The sequence below is a fragment of the Haematobia irritans genome, chromosome 5 (genome assembly GCF_050003625.1).
Source record: "Haematobia irritans isolate KBUSLIRL chromosome 5, ASM5000362v1, whole genome shotgun sequence".
NCBI classification, from domain to species: Eukaryota; Metazoa; Arthropoda; class Insecta; order Diptera; family Muscidae; genus Haematobia; species Haematobia irritans.
In genome coordinates this window covers 70,481,967-70,503,417 of record NC_134401.1, presented here as the reverse complement: position 1 = coordinate 70,503,417, position 21,451 = coordinate 70,481,967, and the positions used below count along the sequence as shown (strand labels likewise).

The 21,451-nt window shown below is 37.6% G+C and overlaps 1 protein-coding gene across 3 annotated transcripts in view; it reads right to left on the bottom strand.

Annotated features, from left to right (window-relative positions):
* The window catches only part of sigmar (Tumor necrosis factor alpha-induced protein 8-like protein sigmar), a 279,261-nt gene that overhangs the window by 89,904 nt on the left and 167,906 nt on the right, over positions 1–21,451 (bottom strand). For all 3 annotated transcript variants that reach the window (XM_075309648.1, XM_075309650.1, XM_075309649.1), the window contains one exon: positions 14,616–14,770. In XM_075309648.1, coding sequence (XP_075165763.1) covers positions 14,616–14,770 — 155 coding nt within the window. The remainder of the gene's footprint in view (positions 1–14,615; positions 14,771–21,451) is intronic.

Sequence of the window (21,451 nt, the reverse complement as noted above, 5' to 3'; positions counted from 1 at the left end):
TTCCGCTGAGAGGATGGATTCATTGGTCTTTTTCCTAAGAACTGATGTTGCGTTGGCCTATTAGCATAGTTAACTTGTTGGGAACGGATACTCCTATCAACATCCATTGGCTCTTGTGGCTTTGGTGCAGATGGACGCGGTGGTGGTTGTCCGTTGTTTGCTCTTACGGTAAACGGATTTTGTGGGCGTGCAGTGTAAGCTAGTTTTGGATAAAATGGTTTCCTGTTTCTATAAGCGTGGTTTCTTTGGGGCATAGGAGGTTTTGGGTAATGAAAGTTATTCCTTGTGGGTTGGCCGTTTTGAGCGTGATTCGTACGAATTTTCTGATTTTCCAATTTAAGGCATAAATGCAGAGCTTGGGGCAAGTCGGGCTTCGCATCCAACATCTAAACCGCCTAACTTATTTAGGATAAGTGACAGATGCGAGTACACGGCTTGGTAAAACTCCTGCACTGTCGAGTTTTCTTTTATTAGTCCTGTCATCTGGTATTCGAGTGTCGATACGTCCCTCTTGTCCGCGTAGTGTAGGGTCAAACATTTTGAAATTGCTGTCCAGTCTAGAGGCGTATTATACGACTCTAATGCTATGTCCGCGTTCCCTACTATCTTGTTCCTTATGGTATTAAGTATTCCGTAATATTTAGGCGTTCCCTTACAATTTTCGTAGATCTTTAATATTCTCTCTACACTTTTTTCCAGGAATTAAATTCTCCTGCTTTTCCCGAAAAATCCCTAAGGCATTTGACAACGTCTGAGATCTTGTCCAATTCGCCTAAGTTACCTCGATGTTGTTCGTCGATAGTTCAATCCACAGCATTTGCGTGTATCGTGTTCGAACCTAACGACGCCTGCAACATTCTATGTACCTGACTATTTACTACTTCTAAAATAACTTCCGAAATTCCGTCAAATTAAAATTTCGTTCAACATTAGACAAGTTACTAGGATTAGGGTGTGGGTCATTATTAGTTGGGGGTACATTAAGAACAGGTGGCCGTAATACATTATTGGGGTTTGAAATTTTGAACTTTTTTTCTTTTCAATTTCACCAGAAAATAATCTTTTTACAGTACTATGTTATGTGCTTGTTAATTCCTTTTCCTTTTTTTCAGTGAAAATAAAGTTTAATACGTTTCCTTTTTTTCTTTCAATTCACCAGAAAATATCTTTCTTTAGTACTATGTGCCTACTAATTTGTTAATTTTATTGTTTTTAAAGCGAAAATAATATTAAATACGTTTCTTTTTTCTTTCAATTTCGCCAAAAAATAAACTTTCTACAGCACTATATGCTTATTAATTTTCTTGTTTTTAAAGCGAAAGTAATGTTTAATACATTAGGTTATCTTATCTTTAATTTCATTGGTTTTTAATGTTAAAAACGACTCGATATTTTTATTTGCAGTTACAATTGTTCACTCTTGAATTTCTTAGATGAGTTAGATTTTTTCATTTAAAATATAGGTTCAATTTAGATTTTATATTTGTGTTTGACATGAGAATTTGGTAATTACAATTTTTTTAATAGTGTTCAATATTCGTATTTTTCATTACAATTTTAATAACGTTATAAGACTTACATTAATGTAAAAGATATCGACTTTTTAATTTGCTCGGGCTATTATCCTTTAAAAATTTCTCGCGATAGTGTCTTTTAGAATTCGCTCGGGCGCCAGTTATGAGGTTAGGTTAGGTTAGGTTAAAGTGGCAGCCCGCTTAAGTTTCAAGCTCACTTAGACTATTCAGTCCATTGTGATACCACCTTTAACTAAAAGTACCAATTACATATGGGCACTTCTAGGTTTAACCACTGAACCTTCTCTATTATTTTCTTTTGTTGAACCAACCCGATTGTTCCAAAAACATTAACAGACTGCTTAAGTTAACGTTTTCCAGGTCCGCCAGTAATCTAAAGCTATATGCCCCTAAAATTTGCTTACGCCTTACACAAAATGCAGGACACTCACACAAGAGGTGTTTAATAGATTCCTTTTCCTCCGCATCATGACAGCTCATACAATAGTCATTATACTTCGCGCCAATAGTTTTTGCAAAATCTCCTATCAGGCAGCGACCCGTTATAGCAGATATCAGGAGTGATATCTGACGTCTCGAGAACATTAGCATATCTAGTGTGCGGTTTAAGTTGAAATGGGGCCATATTTGCTTGGTGTCGTTACAACCCTTGCAATTCTCCCATCGAACATTTGCCATCATAACAGCCTTCTCACGCAGCATGAGCTTGCAGGTAGCTAGGGGCATACCAACAAATTCTAGTTCCCCTGGAATATGTAAGGTAGCCCCTAGCCTTGCCAACTCATCGGCTTCGCAGTTCCCCGGTATGTTCCTATGGCCAGGCACCCATATTAGGTGAATATTGTACTGCTCAGCCATCTCATTGAGAGATTTGCGGCAATCGATGGCCGTTTTCGAGTTGAGGAACACAGAGTCCAAGGATTTTATTGCAGGTTGACTGTCTGAGTATATATTAATGCCCACATTTTTTGGAACATTACTTCTCAGCTAATTCGCCACCTCTCTTATTGCTAATATTTCAGCCTGAAAAACACTACAGTGATTAGGTAATCTTTTCGCTATTTGAAGTTCCAAATCATTAGAATATACTCCGAAACCCACTTGTCCATCCAATTTGGAGCCATCAGTGTAGAAATCTATATATTCTTTATTCCCCGGGGTCTGTGTGCACCACGCCTCACTGTTAGGGATTAGAGTCTCAAACTTTTTGTCGAAAAGTGGACTCGCCAAAGTGTAATCCACTACGTTAGGCACATCTGACATTGTTTTGAGGACAGAACTGTGACCGTAACCTTTTTCCGACCACAGCGATAGCTCGCGCAACCGCACAGCCGTTGTTGCAGCTGACTGTTTGGCCAAAATGTCTAAAGGCAATAGATGCAGTATGACATTAAGGGAGTTTGTTCCTGTCTTGCTGAATGCACCTGAGATACACAAGCACGACATACGCTGAACTTTGTCTAAACTTGTCGGCTGGTGAAGTGCCGGCCACCAGACTACAACACCATATAGCATTATAGGTTTAACCACTGCCGTGTATAGCAACATTCCAAAGAAGAGGTGATAGAACTCCTCCTTGAGGAGTGCCTCTGTTCACATACCTTTGTATGTTTGCTTGTCCTAGTGTGGCTGAAATGCGTCTCTTCCTTAGAAGTTCGTCTAACAGCCTAAGTATACCTGGATCAACATTCAGAGTTGTCAGTCCATTTAATATCGAGCTCGGATGGACGTTATTGAACGCCCCTTCGATGTCTAGAAATGCCACGATTGTGTATTCTTTGACAGATAGTGAGCTTTCAATAAAGCTGACTAGTTCATGTAATGCGGTCTCAGTAGACCTGCCCTTCGAGTATGCATGTTGTCGTTTCGAGAGCAAACTTGAATCGACGCTAGTTCTAAGATAAATATCTACCATCCTCTCCAGAGTCTTAAGTAGGAATGATGATAAGCTGATTGGTCGGAAATCCTTCGCATTCGAGTGAGAGGCTTTTCCCGCTTTAGGTATGAAAACGACTTTGATTCCCTCCACTTTCGTGGAATATATCTAAGTTGATACATCCTATATATATCGCCGACAACCAGGGCATAATTCTGTCAGCCTATTTACTAGAGACATACAGTAGAAAAATTGTCTCAAATTTTCATATTTTTCGATTATTGTTAAAGAAGTTTATAAAAATGTATTTTAGTGCTCACCAATATGGAAAATATTTATAGCTTAATTAGATTAAAGCCTCTACTTTAAAATAACATCGAGAAATAAATCGAAACTAAGTGGGAAAATAGAATTTGGTGGCTTTTTCGAATGTCCTTCTATGTGGACATCGGTAGCGAAAGGGTTAATGCCAACATTTTTTGGCACATTACTTCTCAGCCAATTCGCCACCTCTTTTATTGCTAATATTTCAGCCTGAAAAACACTACAGTGGTTAGGTAATCTTTTCGCTATTCGAAGTTCCAGATCTTTAGAATATACTCCGAAACCCACTTGCCCATCCAATTTGGAGCCATCAGTGTAGATATCTATATACCGTTTATTCCCCGGGGTCTGTTTACACCACGCCTCACTGTTGGGAATTAGAGTTTCAAACTTTTTGTCGAAAAGTGGTTTCGCCAGAGTGTAATCCACTACGTTAGGCACATCTGGTATTATTTTGAGGACTGAACTGTGACCGTACATTTTTGCTGAAGTGCCGGCCACCAGACTACGACACCATATAGCATTATAAAGGGTGATTCTTTTGAGGTTAGGATTTTCATGCATTAGTATTTGACAGATCACGTGGGATTTCAGACATGGTGTCAAAGAGAAAGATGCTCAGTATGCTTTGACATTTCATCATGAATAGACGAACGATCTGCCACAACGTCGAATTTTCAGTGAATGGGCCCTAGAAAAGTTGGCAGAAAATCCGCTTTTTTATCGACAAATTTTGTTCAGCGATGAGGCTCATTTCTGGTTGAATGGCTACGTAAATAAGCAAAATTGCCGCATTTGGAGTGAAGAGCAACCAGAAGCCGTTCAAGAACTGCCCATGCATCCCGAAGAATGCACTGTTTGGTGTGGTTTGTACGCTGGTGGAATCATTGGACCGTATTTTTTCAAAGATGCTGTTGGACGCAACGTTACGGTGAATGGCGATCGCTATCGTTCGATGCTAACAAACTTTTTGTTGCCAAAAATGGAAGAACTGAACTTGGTTGACATGTGGTTTCAACAAGATGGCGCTACATGCCACACAGCTCGCGATTCTATGGCCATTTTGAGGGAAAACTTCGGAGAACAATTCATCTCAAGAAATGGACCGGTAAGTTGGCCACCAAGATCATGCGATTTGACGCCTTTAGACTATTTTTTGTGGGGCTACGTCAAGTCTAAAGTCTACAGAAATAAGCCAGCAACTATTCCAGCTTTGGAAGACAACATTTCCGAAGAAATTCGGGCTATTCCGGCCGAAATGCTCGAAAAAGTTGCCCAAAATTGGACTTTCCGAATGGACCACCTAAGACGCAGCCGCGGTCAACATTTAAATGAAATTATCTTCAAAAAGTAAATGTCATGGACCAATCTAACGTTTCAAATAAAGAACCGATGAGATTTTGCAAATTTTATGGGTTTTTTTTTTTTTTTTAAGTTATCAAGCTCTTAACAAATCACCCTTTAGGTCTAACGACCTTTGTTCAATATTAAGCCTAAAGTTCAGCTTCCTGTCCAGAATAACGCCAAGGTATTTTGTACAATCGCCAAAGGGAATTTCAATACCCTCTAAGGATATGGGCTTAACCGTGGGAGTTTTGCGATCTTTGGAGTACATGACTAATTCTGTCTTGGCTGGATTTACTACAGGACCATTCTCTTCCGCCCATTTCTCAGTCATCCGGAGGGCTCTCTGATTGTGAATGGGAATTTTCCCCTGACTGCTAGGCCACATCGTCTGCGTATGCCACCACTTTTATCCTTTCTTTTTCTAGGGAAACCAGAAGGTTGTTTATAGCAAAATTCCAAAGAAGAGGTGATAGAACTCCTCCTTGGGGAGTGCCTCTGTTCACATAAATTTGCATGTTTGCTTGTCCTAGTGTGGCTGAAATACGTCTCCTCATTAGCAGTTCGTCTAGCAGCCTAAGTATACCTGGCTCAACATTCGGAGTTGCCAGTCCATTTAATATCGAGGTCGGATGGACGTTATTGAATGCCCCCTCGATGTCCAAAAACACCACGATTGTGTATTCATTGACAGATAGTGAGCTTTCGATAAAGCTGACGAGTTCATGCAAAGCGGTCTCAGTAGACCTGCCCTTCGAGTATGCATGCTGTCGTTTCGAGAGCAAACTTGAATCGATGCTAGTTCTAAGATAAATGTCTATCATCCTCTCCAGAGTCTTAAGTAGGAATGAGGAAAGCTGATTGGTCGGAAATCCTTCGCCCTAGAGTGAGAGGCTTTTCCTGCTTTAGGTATGAAAACGAACTTTGTTTCCCTCCACTTTTCTGGAATATATGCTAAGTTTATACGTCCTTTATATATAACCGTTAACCAAGGGATAATTCTGTCCGTCACTGCTTGTAACTCCGCCTGAGTAATTCCATCAGGTCCGGGGATTTGAATGACCCAAAGCTATTTAACGCCCATTTTATTCTAGATTCCAATACAAGTTCCTCGATAGGAAATTACCGCTGAGCCACTGTAGCACAGCCAGAACTTGGTCCAACAGTCTGATTTCCAGGAAAATGTGTGTCCAATAGTACCTCCAGCGTTTCCTCACAGGACGTTATCCAATTGCCCTCCGAAGTTTTAATGAAACCTGGAGCGGAGTTGGTGGATGCTAGTACCTTCCGTAGTCTGGAAGCCTCGGGCGTATTCTCAATACTGCTGCAGTAAACATTCCAAGAGTTATGCTGAGCCTTTCTCAGTTCTCGCTTGTATCCTTTCAGATTCTTCTTGTTAGCGTCCCAATCATCAGGAGCTGTGGTGGACTTTGCTTTGTTAAAGAGCTTCCTGCAGGATTTCCTCATATTACTTAACTCCGTAGACCACCATGGTGGTCGATTTTTCCCCCTTGGCTTCCCTCTAATGCATGCAGATTTCAGGTAGATGTTGAAGGCCTTAGTAATCCGCTCCACTGCGATTCGCTATACATATTCCAATCAGCTTTCCTAATATTTGGCGGTCTTTGAAGTACGAACAGCCAATCTGAAACTGATGTAGCGATGATCTGAGAAACTATGTTCCCTCAAAACTTGCCACTCAGATATCATTTCATCCAGTTCTTGCGAGGCCAAGGTGACGTCCAAAACCTCTTGCCTGTTTTTAGTGACAAAGGTTGGGGCAACTCCCTTATTGCAGACTACCAAATTAGTACGCAAAATAAACTCTAGGAGTGAATCTCCTCTTGCATTAATGTCACCACTTCCCCATATACTATGATGTGCATTTGCATCGCATCCCATAATGAGTTTTGTCTTTGTTTTCAGTGACTCCTCAACTAAGGTCTTAACGGCACATGGAGGCATCTCCCTATCATGTCCCATGTAGACCGAAGATACTCAGTATTTGCATTTGGATATCTCTAGACTGGCTACGACAGTGTCTGCATTGCTCAATGAAGGAAGCAGAAAGAAGTTTAGTTCACATTTAGCAATTATACATGCTAGATTTATATCTTTACCGGTATTATGCAAAAGTTTGAAACCCGGAGTGCTTAATTCACAGATCTTGTTCTTATATAGGTATGGTTCTTGAATAAGAACTATATGTATGTCTCCTTTATTTTATGTTTATGTTATGAACGTTTTGTTATGTTTAAATGAATTCTATTTCAATAAATTAAATGTTTTTCTTTTGTTTGAAAATGTGCTCTTTTTTACCTTGTGTAGTCTTTTTTATAAGCTGAATGTGCTCTTTTTGCCTCTTCAAAATATGGCATCCCTACAAATTAGATATAATTAGGTGTGGGCCAAATTTGAGATCTGGGCAGATCTAATTCCTTTAGAATTAGATCTGATCAGATATTACAATTTTTCGAATCTGTCCAGATCTGCCTACATATACTATCATATCTAATCAGATATGGATTCGTCATTCAACTGTTGAACGGAAGGGGCGTGTTTTTTTAATAGCGGACTAACTCATCGTAATAAGTACCTACTACGAATTTCAAGTGTGGTGGGATATTAAGGCATGGTGGCGAAATTCATAGTCATCCACTGGGTTGTTAACTTCAGGGACAATGACCAAGAGTTAGGCCCAATTAGTCGACCTGTAGACGGGTCGACAGGTGGCGATACTTTGACAAGTCGAACCTTTTCTAAGGTAACGACTTCAAAAGGAAGTAATCCCTCGCGACAGAGATTCAAGGAACGCAGAAATGCTTTGTTTATCCCAAAGAAATTAGGATCAGTCGACCCAAGCACGTTGTCGGCTAAACAAAGCGATTCCTTAAAATGGGCTCAAGGAATTCTTGATGCTGAAAAAACGGAACGATCACCGGATGAGCTGTCATTCTCCAAAAGGAATCAAAGATCGTTTGCCTCAGACAGCCTTGTGATGGCTATCATTAATAAAGGATCATTGGTTCCAAACCAAAAATGGGGGGAAATTGAGAATGCTTTGTCTGGCGTCTACTCACAGGTGCTGGAAAAGTTTCCCGGTCCAGATCCTGGTTGGTATCAAGAACGATTTAAGCTAGTCGCATTTGAGGACCAGAGGTCTATAGAATGTGTTAGAGCTGCTTTGATACTAATTGGTGAAGTTTGGGAAGAAGCTGCTCTACAGTTAGTCGAGAAGAAAGACACACCTGCTAGACAAAGGGCACATACGTCGATATCTGCAAACCCTCCTGACCCAGAATCTATTTTAAATAGACTGAAACAATGCAATCCAGATCTTCCAACAGCTGATTGGAAGTTTGGCCATTTGGATGAAGTGGATGGACCAGAACGGCATGCAGTGTCGTGATACCAGTGGCTGTGAGGACTCGGGGTATTAAGTCGGTGTCGTGTCTAGGTGAACGTGATACCAGTGGCTGTGAGGACTCGCGGTATCAAGTCGGTGTCGTGTCTAGGAGAACGTGATACCAGTGGCTGTGAAGACTCGCGATATCCGGTCACTGTTGAGTCGTGTCTAGGCGTCGTATTACTAGTGGCGGTGAAGACGCACTGTAACTCCATACTTGTCGTGTCTTGTCATGCTGGTGTATCAATCCTTGTCGTGTCTTGCTGGTGTCCAAGTGGCGTACATCTTAACTCACTTGAAATTATATGACCTAATTCTACTCACCCACTGGTCTGGTTGCTTGTTCACACAAAACTAACTTCCTTGTTTGACCTACTTTTCCCCTTTTATATTGTTCCTACACATCGCTGCTGCCGCCACTTCATTACACAGCATCATTTCATTGATCTATGCTTATGCTGATATACATCGGCTGCCCACTGCGTAATGCTATGTTCCCACCGACTCGTTTTCCTCATTCGTTTTTCCAAAACATTTCACCGTTCACACCGGGTTGAGATGTTTTAGTTTGACAGTTACCATGGAAACTACAAATTCACATTTACTCGAAATTCACATATATGCGACCTATGTCCAAATAATTACCGCGAGTGCAAAGGGAAAATTTTTTAATGTTATTTCACATGTGCATGTTTTTAAAAGTCTTTGTGTATTCTTTTTTTTTCTATGAAACTTATTTCAATATTTTGACACATATTTTGAATAGGGATGTTATTCGGGGTATATTCCAAATTAGGTGGGTTCACATTCTAAAATTGACGTGTTTTGGAGGAAAACTTGTGTTTTGAACTTGTTTTTTAGTATGGCGAAAACGACTCGTTTTGAAGTGCTTATAAAGGGAAAACATTTCAAACCCCAAAACATGCTTGGTGAGATGAGAACACCCTATACGCATATGTGCGGTTTTTTGTTCGTTGTTAATTTTGGCCACTTGTTGATCGATGCACTGTCCCAATGTATGTTTGGTTGTTCACTGTTGTGTATGCTGATGCGTTGATCATAGCTAATGCTTATGCATTTGGTTGAAGGTTCATTGCCCTTACTTGTTTACAACTCAGGTGCGTGGCAGGTAACGGTGCATGGTGGACAATATTGTAAACACGAACGAGGACAATATTGTAAACAAGAACGAAGCCTCTCACTCGAGTGCGAAGGATTTCCGACCAATCAGCTTATCCTCATTCCTACTTAAGACTCTGGAGAGGATGGTAGATATTTATCTTAGAACTAGCGTCGATTCAAGTTTGCTCTCGAAACGACAGCATGCATACTCGAAAGGCAGATCTACTGAGACCGCATTACATGAACTAGTCCGCTTTATTGAAAGCTCACTATCTGTCAAAGAATACACAATCGTGGCGTTTCATCGAAGGGGCGTTCAACAACATCCATCCGAGCTCGATTTTAAATGGACTGACAACTCTGAATGTTGATACAGGTATACTTAGGCTGTTAGACGAATTTCTAACGAAGAGACGTATTTCAGACACACTAGGACAAGCAAACATACAAAGATATGTGAACAGATGCACTCCCCAAGGAGGAGTTCTATCACCTCTTCTTTGGAATGTTGCTAAAAACAACCTTCTGGTTTCCCTAGAAAAGGAAAGGATAAAAGTGGCGGCATACGCATATGATGTGGCGCTAGCAGTTAGGGGAAAATTCCCATCCACAATCAGAGATATTATACAGAGAGCCCTCCGGATGACTGAGAAATGGGCGAAAGATTATGCACTTGGGGTAAATCCTGCAAAGACAGAACTAGTCATGTACTGCAAAGATCGCAAAACTCCCACGGTTAGGCCCATTTCCGTAGGGGGTACTGAAATTCCCTTTGGTGAGTGTGCAAAATACCTTGGCCTTATTTTGGACAGGGAGCTGAACTTTAAGCTTAATATTGAAGAAAGGGCGAGGAAGGCAACGGTAGCTTTGTACTCGTGCAAAAACGCAATAGGGAAAAAGTGGGGACTAAAACCAAAAATTGTGCATTGGCTATACACGGCAGTGGTTAGACCTATAATGGGAGCCACCGTGGTGCAATGGTTAGCATGCCCGCCTTGCATACACAAGGTCGTGGGTTCGATTCCTGCTACGACCGAACACCAAAAAGTTTTTCAGCGGTGGATTATCCCACCTCAGTAATGCTGGTGACATTTCTGAGGGTTTCAAAGCTTCTCTAAGTGGTTTCACTGGAATGTGGAACGCCGTTCGGACTCGGCTATAAAAAGGAGGTCCCTTGTCATTGAGCTTAACATGGAATCGGGCAGCACTCAGTGATAAGAGAGAAGTTCACCACTGTGGTATCACAATGGACTGAATAGTCTAAGTGAGCCTGATACATCGGGCTGCCACATAACCTAACCTAACCTAACCTAGACCTATAATGCTATATGGTGTTGTAGTCTGGTGGCCGGCACTTCACCAGCCGAGACGTTTAGACAAAGTTCAACTTATGGCGTGCATGTGTATCTCAGGCGCATTCAGCAAGACAGGAACACATTCCCTTAATGTCATGCTGCATCTATTGCCTTTAGACATTTTGGCCAAACAGTCAGCTGCAACAACGGCTGTGCGGTAGCGCGAGCTATCGCTGTGGTCGGAAAAAACGTTACGGTAACAGTTCGGTCCTCAAAATAATGCCAGATGTGCCTAACGTTGTTGATTATACTTTGGCGACACCACTTTTCGACAAAAAGTTTGAAACTCTAATTCCCAACAGTGAGGAGTGGTGCACACAGACCCCGGGGAATAAACGGTATATAGATTTCTACATTGTTGGCTCCAAATTGGATGGACAAGTGGGTTTCGGAGTATATTCTAAAGATCTGGAACTTCGAATAGCGAAAAGATTACCTAACCACTGTAGTGTTTTTCAGGCTGAAATATTAGCAATAAAAGAGGTGGCGAATTGGCTGAGAAGTAATGTGCCAAAAAATGTTGGTATTAATATATACTCGGACAGTCAACCTGCAATAAAATCCTTGGACTCTGTGTTCCTTAACTCGAAAACGGTCATCGACTGCCGCAAATCTCTCAATGAGATGGCTGAGCAGTACAGTATTCACCTAATATGGGTGCCTGGCCATAGGAACGTACCGGGGAACTGCGAAGCGGATGAGTTGGCGAGGCTAGGGACTACCTTTCTTATTCCAGGGGAACTAGAATCTGTTGGTATGCCCCTGGCTATCTGCAAGCTCATACTGCGTGAGGAGGCTGTTATGATGGCAAATGTTCGATGGGAGAATTGCATTTAAACTTAAACCGCACACTAAATATTAGAGGTGTGCACCTGACACGAAATTGTCGTGACTCACGCGTGAGTCGTATGTTTCGTGTATCACGACATTTTCGTGCGTGAGTGTGAACAAATTTTCTTTTCGTGAGTGTGCGTGAGTCCAACCAAACAATATCGTGCGTGAGTAAGGTTTTTCCGTCGTGAGTGTGCGTGAGTAATATATTACTCACGTGCACAACTCTACTAGATATACTAGTGTTCTCGAGACGTCTTGATATCTGCTATAACGGGTCGCTGCCTGATAGGCGATTTTGCAAAAACCATTGGCGCGAAGTATAATGACTATTGTATGAACAGTCATGATCAGAGAATGAAGCCGACCCATTTTTGTCGGCGGCGGCTGACATTAAATTTTTACATCCGGCGGCGGCGGCTTGACGGTTAAGCCGATATAAATAAGTCCCTTCGGCGGCGGACAATTATCCATTATAAAATCAATTTGAAGTTATTTGAATGGTAATGAGATTAGTTGTACAACCAATCTTACAATCAAATTTACATTTCATTCAAATTTTCTGAGGTAAATATTTGCAAAATTATTATAACACTTTGAAATAGATTGATTGGGGGTGAAAGGGTCAAAATTTTGACTAAAATTACTACAATTATTAATAAAGTTTTTTGATTTAAACTAATATTTTTCATTAATTGGCGGCTAAATTTGAGTCGAGATGAGCCGACATATTCGGCGTCGACTGGCAAAAAATGGCCGGCGGCGACTGAAATCGGCGGCGCGACTCGGCGGCTTCATTCTCTGGTCATGATGCGGAGGAAAAGAAATCAATTGAACATCTCTTGTGTGAGTGTCCTGCATTTTGTGTAAGGCGTAAGCAAATTTTAGGGGCATATAGCTTTAGATTACTGGCGGACCTGGAAAACGTTAACTTAAGCAGTCTGCTAATGTTTTTGGAACAATCTGGTTGGTTAAAAGAAGGAAATAATCGAGAAGGTTCAGCGGTTTAAACTAGAAGTGCCCATATGTAATAGGTACTTTTAGTTAATGTATCACAATGGACTGAATGGTCTAAGTTAGCCTGAATCTTAATCGGGCCGCCACTTTAACCTAACCTAATCATATATGGCAGGAGATCTAATAATATCTGGCCAGATCCACCAATTTTTACACGGGGACGCTTTTTTTGCATATATATTTATTATGGGAAGGGGATTTCAATACAAAGAACACACAATGGGGCCCCAGATTGGCCACAAATAATAATTCAGTTGACCTTTTCAAATTATTCTTGTGTAATAAGCAATAAAGGGCAAAATTTTCAACATCAACTAAAACCTATGCAATTAGCGAATAGCCGTGTGATAAAATAATTATTAAATAAGCTTATGATGCAATGTTGTGAAAGGTCCAAATCTATGTTATTAAAGTTCCTATAAGAGTACGTCCCAACCTCAAACACAACCAATCAACAATTTCCTCTCTCTTCATTGTCTAACTCTATAAAAATGTAGTCCAAATTTCTCACCAAATTTTGAAATTTTAGAACATTAACAATCATTATTTTTAATTGAATGAATAAACCAATAATATTAAATCAATCATTATTATAATTAATTGCTTTCGTTATTGTAACGAATAGGTTTTATTATTATAGTGGATGTATTTTATTAATACAATGAAAATATTTTGTTATTACTCTAATGAATAGATTTCATTAATATGACGTTTGTTTTCATTGATACAATGTACGCCTTTCATTCAAACAATGAAAAAATTGCGTTCATCAATGAATAAGTTTCATTCATACAACGATTAGCTTTCGACAATACAACGAAAAGGCTACGTTATTGCAATCTCATTATTCGTTAATACTACGAATTATATTTCATAAGTGGTTTCGTAAATATAACGTAAAATTACGTTGTTATAACGAAATGCTACGCTGGCTGTCTTTTAATTAAAAATTTCGCTAATACAAAGTAGAAATTCATCGTATTAACGAAACTGTTTCTACCAATGTAAACAACGTAATTGTTTCTATTGAACTTCGGGAAGCGTACGATTTGAACCGATGTGTTTGGTAGAATATCTGTCATTAAATTCACCTGAAATGTTATATATTTATTCGTAACCCGTTACGACGAAGAGTTTTCAAAAGAAACTATTATACTTATCCATGGTTCGGGGTATTTAAGATTCGGTCCGGTCGAACTTAAGGATGAATTCACTTGAAATGCGAAATGCGCTTGGTATGGATTATTGCTGTTCTAAGGGTTTTTCTCGCTGCACATTGTTCTTCGTTCCTTAGTTCGCGATTTTCTTTTAAAGAATATTGGTGTAAACGTCACGCGCTCAATTTTTGTCCTCTTATGTACATTTGATGAGGGTCCGACGTAAATATAGAATGATTACTTATTTTTGAAATTGAACAAAAATATAGTCTATAAAAATAGGTAATATGTGATTGCACGACATAAATAAGCAAGGAATTAGTTAAAAAATAAAAGTTTTTTTTTTTATTTTTAACTAATTCCTTGCTTTCCGACTTTTTCGCCGACGAAAAATGCCTTTTCATAAAAATCATAACACTTCAGTTTGTGACCATGTTCATTTAATTGGGACATAATTATTTTCTTTTAGATCATAACATTTTAGATGGTGACCATGTTCTTTTACTGGGATAAAAACATTTTTGACGAATACCATAACATTTTACATGGTGACGATTTTCTTTTAATTAATGTATATATTAACAACATGTTAAAATACTTTCATTACAGCTTGTGTGTCTATTGTAGTATGTGTGTGTGATTACTTACGTGTGTTTTACACAATCGGTATAAATTATCCAGTAGTGATGCGGTTGGACCATCGATGAATGTCTTAGCGATACTTTTTGTGGCCATGCGGGAAAGTATTTTCTTTTGAGCCCGCAGTCCGACATCTCTTGATTTAAAGATTCCTTCTGCCATTACTATATAAAACGAAAATAATGAATATGTTCAAAAAACTAAATATAAGATATATTGCATTGATTCAGATAAATAAAGGGTGATTTGTTAAGAGCTTGATAACTTTAAAAAAAAAAACGCATAAAATTTGCAAAATCTCATCGGTTCTTTATTTGAAACGTTAGATTGGTCCATGACATTTACTTTTTTATGATAATTTCATTTAAATGTTGACCGCGGCTGCGTCTTAGGTGGTCCATTCGGAAAGTCCAATTTTGGGCAACTTTTTCGAGCATTTCGGCCGGAATAGCCCGAATTTCTTCGGAAATGTTGTCTTCCAAAGCTGGAATAGTTGCTGGCTTATTTCTGTAGACTTTAGACTTGACGTAGCCCCACAAAAAATAGTCTAAAGGCGTCAAATCGCATGATCTTGGTGGCCAACTTACCGGTCCATTTCTTGAGATGAATTGTTCTCCGAAGTTTTCCCTCAAAATGGCCATAGAATCGCGAGCTGTGTGGCATGTAGCGCCATCTTGTTGAAACCACATGTCAACCAAGTTCAGTTCTTCCATTTTTGGCAACAAAAAGTTTGTTAGCATCGAACGATAGCGATCGCCATTCACCGTAACGTTGCGTCCAACAGCATCTTTGAAAAAATATGGTCCAATGATTCCACCAGCGTACAAACCACACCAAACAGTGCATTTTTCGGGATGCATGGGCAGTTCTTGAACGGCTTCTGGTTGCTCTTCACTCCAAATGCGACAATTTTGCTTATTTACGTAGCCATTCAACCAGAAATGAGCCTCATCGCTGAACAAAATTTGTCGATAAAAAAGCGGATTTTCTGCCAACTTTTCTAGGGCCCATTCACTGAAAATTCGACATTGTGGCAGATCGTAAGTCTATTCATGATGAAATGTCAAAGCATACTGAGCATCTTTCTCTTTGACACCATGTCTGAAATCCCACGTGATCTGTCAAATACTAATGCATGAAAATCCTAACCTCAAAAGAATCACCCTTTATCTCTTTGAAAAGAATGCAAAATTTGGAGGCATAAGAGTTAAGGCCTGGCTATGGATCCAAAAACGGTTCGTAAAATTCAAAAAAAAAATGAAAATTTATTTTTATTAAAAATATAAAATTGGGTTGTTTTCTGTTAAAATTCATTTTATATGTAAAAATCATTCATTCATTTAAAATGTAAAAAATCAAGTTTAGCGATCATAGAGTATGTTTTTTTAATTAAAAGAAAAACAAGACAGTGCAAATTAAAATGATTAATTGTTAAAATAAATGTTTCATATATTAAACATGTTTTCTATTTATTTTTACTATCTGAACCGGTCCGCGTAGCTGGCACCACATTTTTTTATTCAATTTCAATTCTTTTTATTCACCCGAAATCGCTCACTACATCGTAGGGGTGTCTATTATTCTATTGAATAAGTTGGTACTTTGTTCATATCCTGTTTCATTTTGGAGATAGATAGTTGAATATGTCCATGGTTTGGTCTTGATAATTTTCAGACATTTGTTTTGAATGATTTTCATCTTTTAGATGTGACTTTTGGCAGCATTATGCCATAATTGGCCTTATTACGCTTTTGATATGTTTTTATGTCAGTTATTCAATTTTGAACGTTTATTGCGTTAAAGCCACAGAGAACGGATGACCTTAACGGCTTTTGCACAAGTAGATTCTATATAACGCCGGAAAAAAAGTTTCTGGTCCAGTATGACCCCAAGACACTTTATTTCCATGCGAATCCTGATTTCGTTTTGAATGAAGGTAAGTTGCCTTGTCGGGAGTCGTTTGGGTGAACTGTTGCTTAGAAAAACGATGGTCTGGGGTTTCCATTATTAATTTTGATTTTCCATTTTAGAAAATAATTGTTAAAACTTATACTTATTAATGGCGTATCGTACGCAACATCGTTTTCATAGCTTTCAAATCAGAAGTGTAAAGGTTATATTATATTTGTGATAAAATTGGTTCTTGAGGAAGAATAGCAGGGATAGGCTTTAGTAAAGTGGTACAGATATTAACTAATACTTCAAATGATCTATTAGACAGAAAATCGGCAATAATTTTACAGCGCCCAGCGGGAAAATTGCGAAGTACTCATGCGTGTTAAAATGCCTTGCACATCCTTTTTACACTGTTAGAAAAAAATGCTTTTCATATGTTCCGATATAAACAAAATGTGTTTCGGGCACAATTTTTAAATACAATATATTTAAGTGCAAAAAATGTAATGTTCCTAAACTGGCATTAAATGTTTGGGACACATATGTTAATATGTTAGAATATATTATGTTTAGGACAAGTGATATTTTATTCAGTGAGCGACAGAGAGAGAGAGAATCAAAAGAGACCAATTTTTGTGAAACTGCTTGTATCTTGTTTCGGGAAACTGTTTTAGGTGTTCATTTGTTTTGGGTATGCGCTTGGCATGTTAATAAGGCTTCGCCAAAAATTGGATATGCTTAAGTCTAAATATTATTTAATTTGAACATTAAATTGCGTATTCGGAGTAAAGAGAATAGACATTCGGAACAAGAGAATAGACTTTAAAAAACAGCATGTGTTTTTGCCTTGAGAGCAGCAATTTAAGTATGTGTGGACATGTGTTTTGTTTATCATTTTGGCATTATGTTTTTTTGTTGGGTCGTCAAAAGAAATCGGAACGTACGAAGAGTAAGTCAAAATATTTAGCAAGAAAGGAAATTAAAAAAAAACAGTTGAAAAATATAAAAATTACAAAGGGATCTTCAGAAAAAAAATAAGTTTTGTTCCTCTTTATTAATGATGAGTTGACATACACTTTCAAAAATAAAAGCGGACATTAAGTTCGAGTTTTGCCGCTAAAATTTTTTTTCATTTTAGAAAACATGAAAACATGACCATTTTAGAGCGATAATGCCAACTTAATTCCGGCCCTAAAGGTAAAAATGAAATTAAGTACAAAATTATTCGTTAATAAATATTCATATTTATTTGTATATCAAAATACGATAAATTTTAAATGAATTTAAAATGGTGTTAAATTAAATGTTTATACCTAGATAAATATTTAATAACAAACATTTCGAAGTTTCATTGTAAAAATTTAATTTAATAATATATAAATATAATACAAAAATTAAAAAACAAATTTTAGTGTTCGGTCGGAACAGGGATTGAACCAACGTGGCCAACAAATATATGTTTCTGCTGAATAATGTTTTGTTTGCATCGGCTCATGGGCGCTGCAAACTATGCTACATAAATGTAACTTATAACGATAATTCTCTATTGGTGACTATAACAGCTACGTAGCCCAGTGGTAGTGTGTTGGCTTACAAATTGCATAGTTCCCGGTTCGATTCTCCGTCCCGGCGAAAGGTAAAATTTAAAAAAATTATAAAATTGAATAATTTCTTCAACATTATTTGTATTACAGAAAAGGGTGCCAAGAACTAAAAAAATTCGTAGAAGTGAAAATTATGTGAGGGAATGAGCACAATCTTCTTTGGGGAAAATTCTTCCAAGCATATAATATTTTTGGGCTCAAAATGCTTCCAAACATATATGTTCACATAAAACAAAAATAAAAATGTTTCGGCAATATCCAAAAACATATGTGCTTCCTGCAAAATATGTTTGGAACATATGTTAGAGAAGCAATTTTTTTGAGGGTGTAAAAATGTCCTGAAGCATTAAAAAATGTCGATTTTATGTATCAAATATTTAAGAGAACACGGTTTTAAACAGTTTTGCGTCAAATCTAGAATTTTGTAATTAAATATAATATGCTCATTTTGGATGTAACAAAGTATACGAATATTTGTTTTTTTTTTAATATTAGAAACGTATAAGAAATTTTATTAGATACATTTAACATCTCAGGATTTCTTTGAATATTTTATATTTAAAAAATTATTTACTTCTACGAAAGCAAAAAGCTAATGTCGATCGTAGCCGAATATGTAGCAGCTCCACACAAAGATGAAAAGGTTGCCATATTTTTTAATAACGATAAAATTAAAATACGTTTTAAACAGCGTAATATGGTTATATGTGTCGTCCGATTTTGTCCAAATCATCCTATTGTTAGCAACTGTTACGAAAATTGGAAAAATATTGGCATAAGTGCGTTAAGGACTGGTAATCTATCGTTTCAAATGGAGGAAATAATAGAATAAAGAAATCTAAAATTAGGAAGAAAGTCTTACTATTATTTGTTTACAGAATATCCTATGCAATTATTAGAAATCCTTACATTCAAAGCTTTGTGGAATAGCTCTTTGATATTTCAAGACTGTTGAATAGTTATGAAAGGATATCAAACATAAACTGAAATAACATTTTTCATTTAAAAAATGAAAACTCAAAAAATTCATTCAGACCATCTCTCACTATGCGCACGGATAGCAGAATACACAAAAAAATCCGTAGTTAAACTAATGATAAATTTAACTTAGTTTTACTTTTGCTCCACAACCTAATGAAATGTTTCTTATCCGAAGAACATTTTTCAAACATTTTATAAACATTTTTTCAAACATTTTATAAACGACTAAACGTGGGTATAAAGTTCAATGACAATGGGAACTAAAGTAGAAGAACATTTTTGTACGATCCCCAAAAATAGTAAAAATTAACTATTGTATGGTTAAATAGTCATGACTAGGTGCCAATGGTCTTTATTTTTTGCCCATTTTTGCTTTTCAGTTTATTAATTTTGACTTGCTATAACAACACACATAAAAAGTACAATTTAGTTCAATTTTCGCACGAAGTAGTTAATTTTCCCCGTCAAAGAGTTACTAATTTTTGGGTTTTCGACTGCCAAAAAGTTGTAAACGTCGAAAACGTTTATATATGTTGAACCTTAATATTGAGTACCGCGGAGCCCTTATTGACTCAACGGGGCCCCTACTGACACATCTCGAATAACTAGCTTGGGAGTAACTAGCTTGGGAATATAGAATTATATTTAATTGAATTGTAAAGTTATATTTTGTAATGTCCCGGATGCTATTATGTAAATAAATAAAAAAAAAATATATGTATAAAACGTAGTAAATGTCCAAAAAATACTTACAGCATCCTTAGATTTAATATTTTTTGTTTTCTTTTAGTCGTGACGGGCTAAAAGAAAACAAGTACTCGTTTGTCGAAAATTGTACAATACTGGCATCAGCAATTTAAAAATAAGTGAAATCTTACATTTAAAGCACTTCATGCTAAAATAGTAATAAATATTTCTGCTGTGATTATCTATGACAATTTACATGGGCATGCAAAATACAAACCACGCCGATTTAGATTTATAAAGAACCCTGATTTGAATATGGTTATGTGAAATCCAACTGGCAAAAGTACGCCTATAAAGCCGATATTACCATTTTCTTACTATTATAGATAAGAAAAAGGCATTTGTAAATAAAAAATTTAAAGAATGACAGACATATGTTATCGACCGTATCAAGTACCAAACAAAAGCACACCACTGTTCAAGCATTTACAACGCTGTAACATCTGATTACCATACTTGTACTACATTGCAAACCCCTTTTTTCAATATATCCGCTTCATTAACTTTACCTATTGTAACCTCAAGTGGTGTTGCGCAACAAAATATTAAATTGGTAAAGAAAGAAAACTAAGGTATAATTTGAATAATTTTTGAACTATGAAATAAATAAAAACTTCGTTTTCAGAATTTTAAAGCTTACCGAAGGCTCAACGAAGTTGTATTGCTCTTGGTTTTATTTTCAACATTTCTTTAAAATTCTTATCTGGAAATATGGCGCATCACAACGCAACTTTGAGTGCCTGGTGTACTCTGTGCTCCGATCCCGATGATGGAAATATGATAGGCTGCTCTAAATGTAACACCATTTATCATTCTGAATCTGTCAATGGCTTTGAGAGTTTTGCTGTCAAAGCATATAGCAAAACTCCCTATTGAATACCAACAAATCACAAGAAACCCATTCTGTTTGCTGGAATAGCCGCAGCAAGTCAACATGATGAAACCAACAACGAAGTTACTGGCTCTTCATCAACTCACCAAAACTCCGTATTGGGTCAGTCATGAAAGATATTAACTCTCATATAAGTATAAAAAAAAACAACTCCAACTTAAAATGCTTGAAGAAGAGTTCCGATTAAGAGAAGAGTTTCTGAGACGTAAGTATGAGTTGCTACAGTCAAACGATGAAGAATTGAACAACGAGATTGAACACACTACGACTCTCTTTAATAATTATGCCTCTACGCAAGAGAGCCCAATAGTTCAACAAAACGCTGACGCTGACAAAGGTTTGAACAACCCTCACTCAAACTTGTGTGATAGTTACAGAGCTGATATTCATTCGCTCATACATCAGCCACAGTGCCAAAGCATAGTTATTCAGCGAATTCAAAATAAAACTTCTTCCCCTCCATCCCTCTTTCCTCAACCAATTGTAGAAGTGTCACAGAAGGAGAATGGAGCGAACATTCTCAATGGAAGTAATCAAAACAAAGAATAACAATAATAACACCTACACCATAGCCGGTTGTCAAAACACGAATTCTTCCAATTTTAGTAATTCACGTACAGAATGTAATTTAACCACAACGCAAATCATGGCTCGGCAATGCATTTCCAAAGATCTTCCACCATTTAATGGGGACCCAAGAGAATGACCCATATTTATAAGTGCCT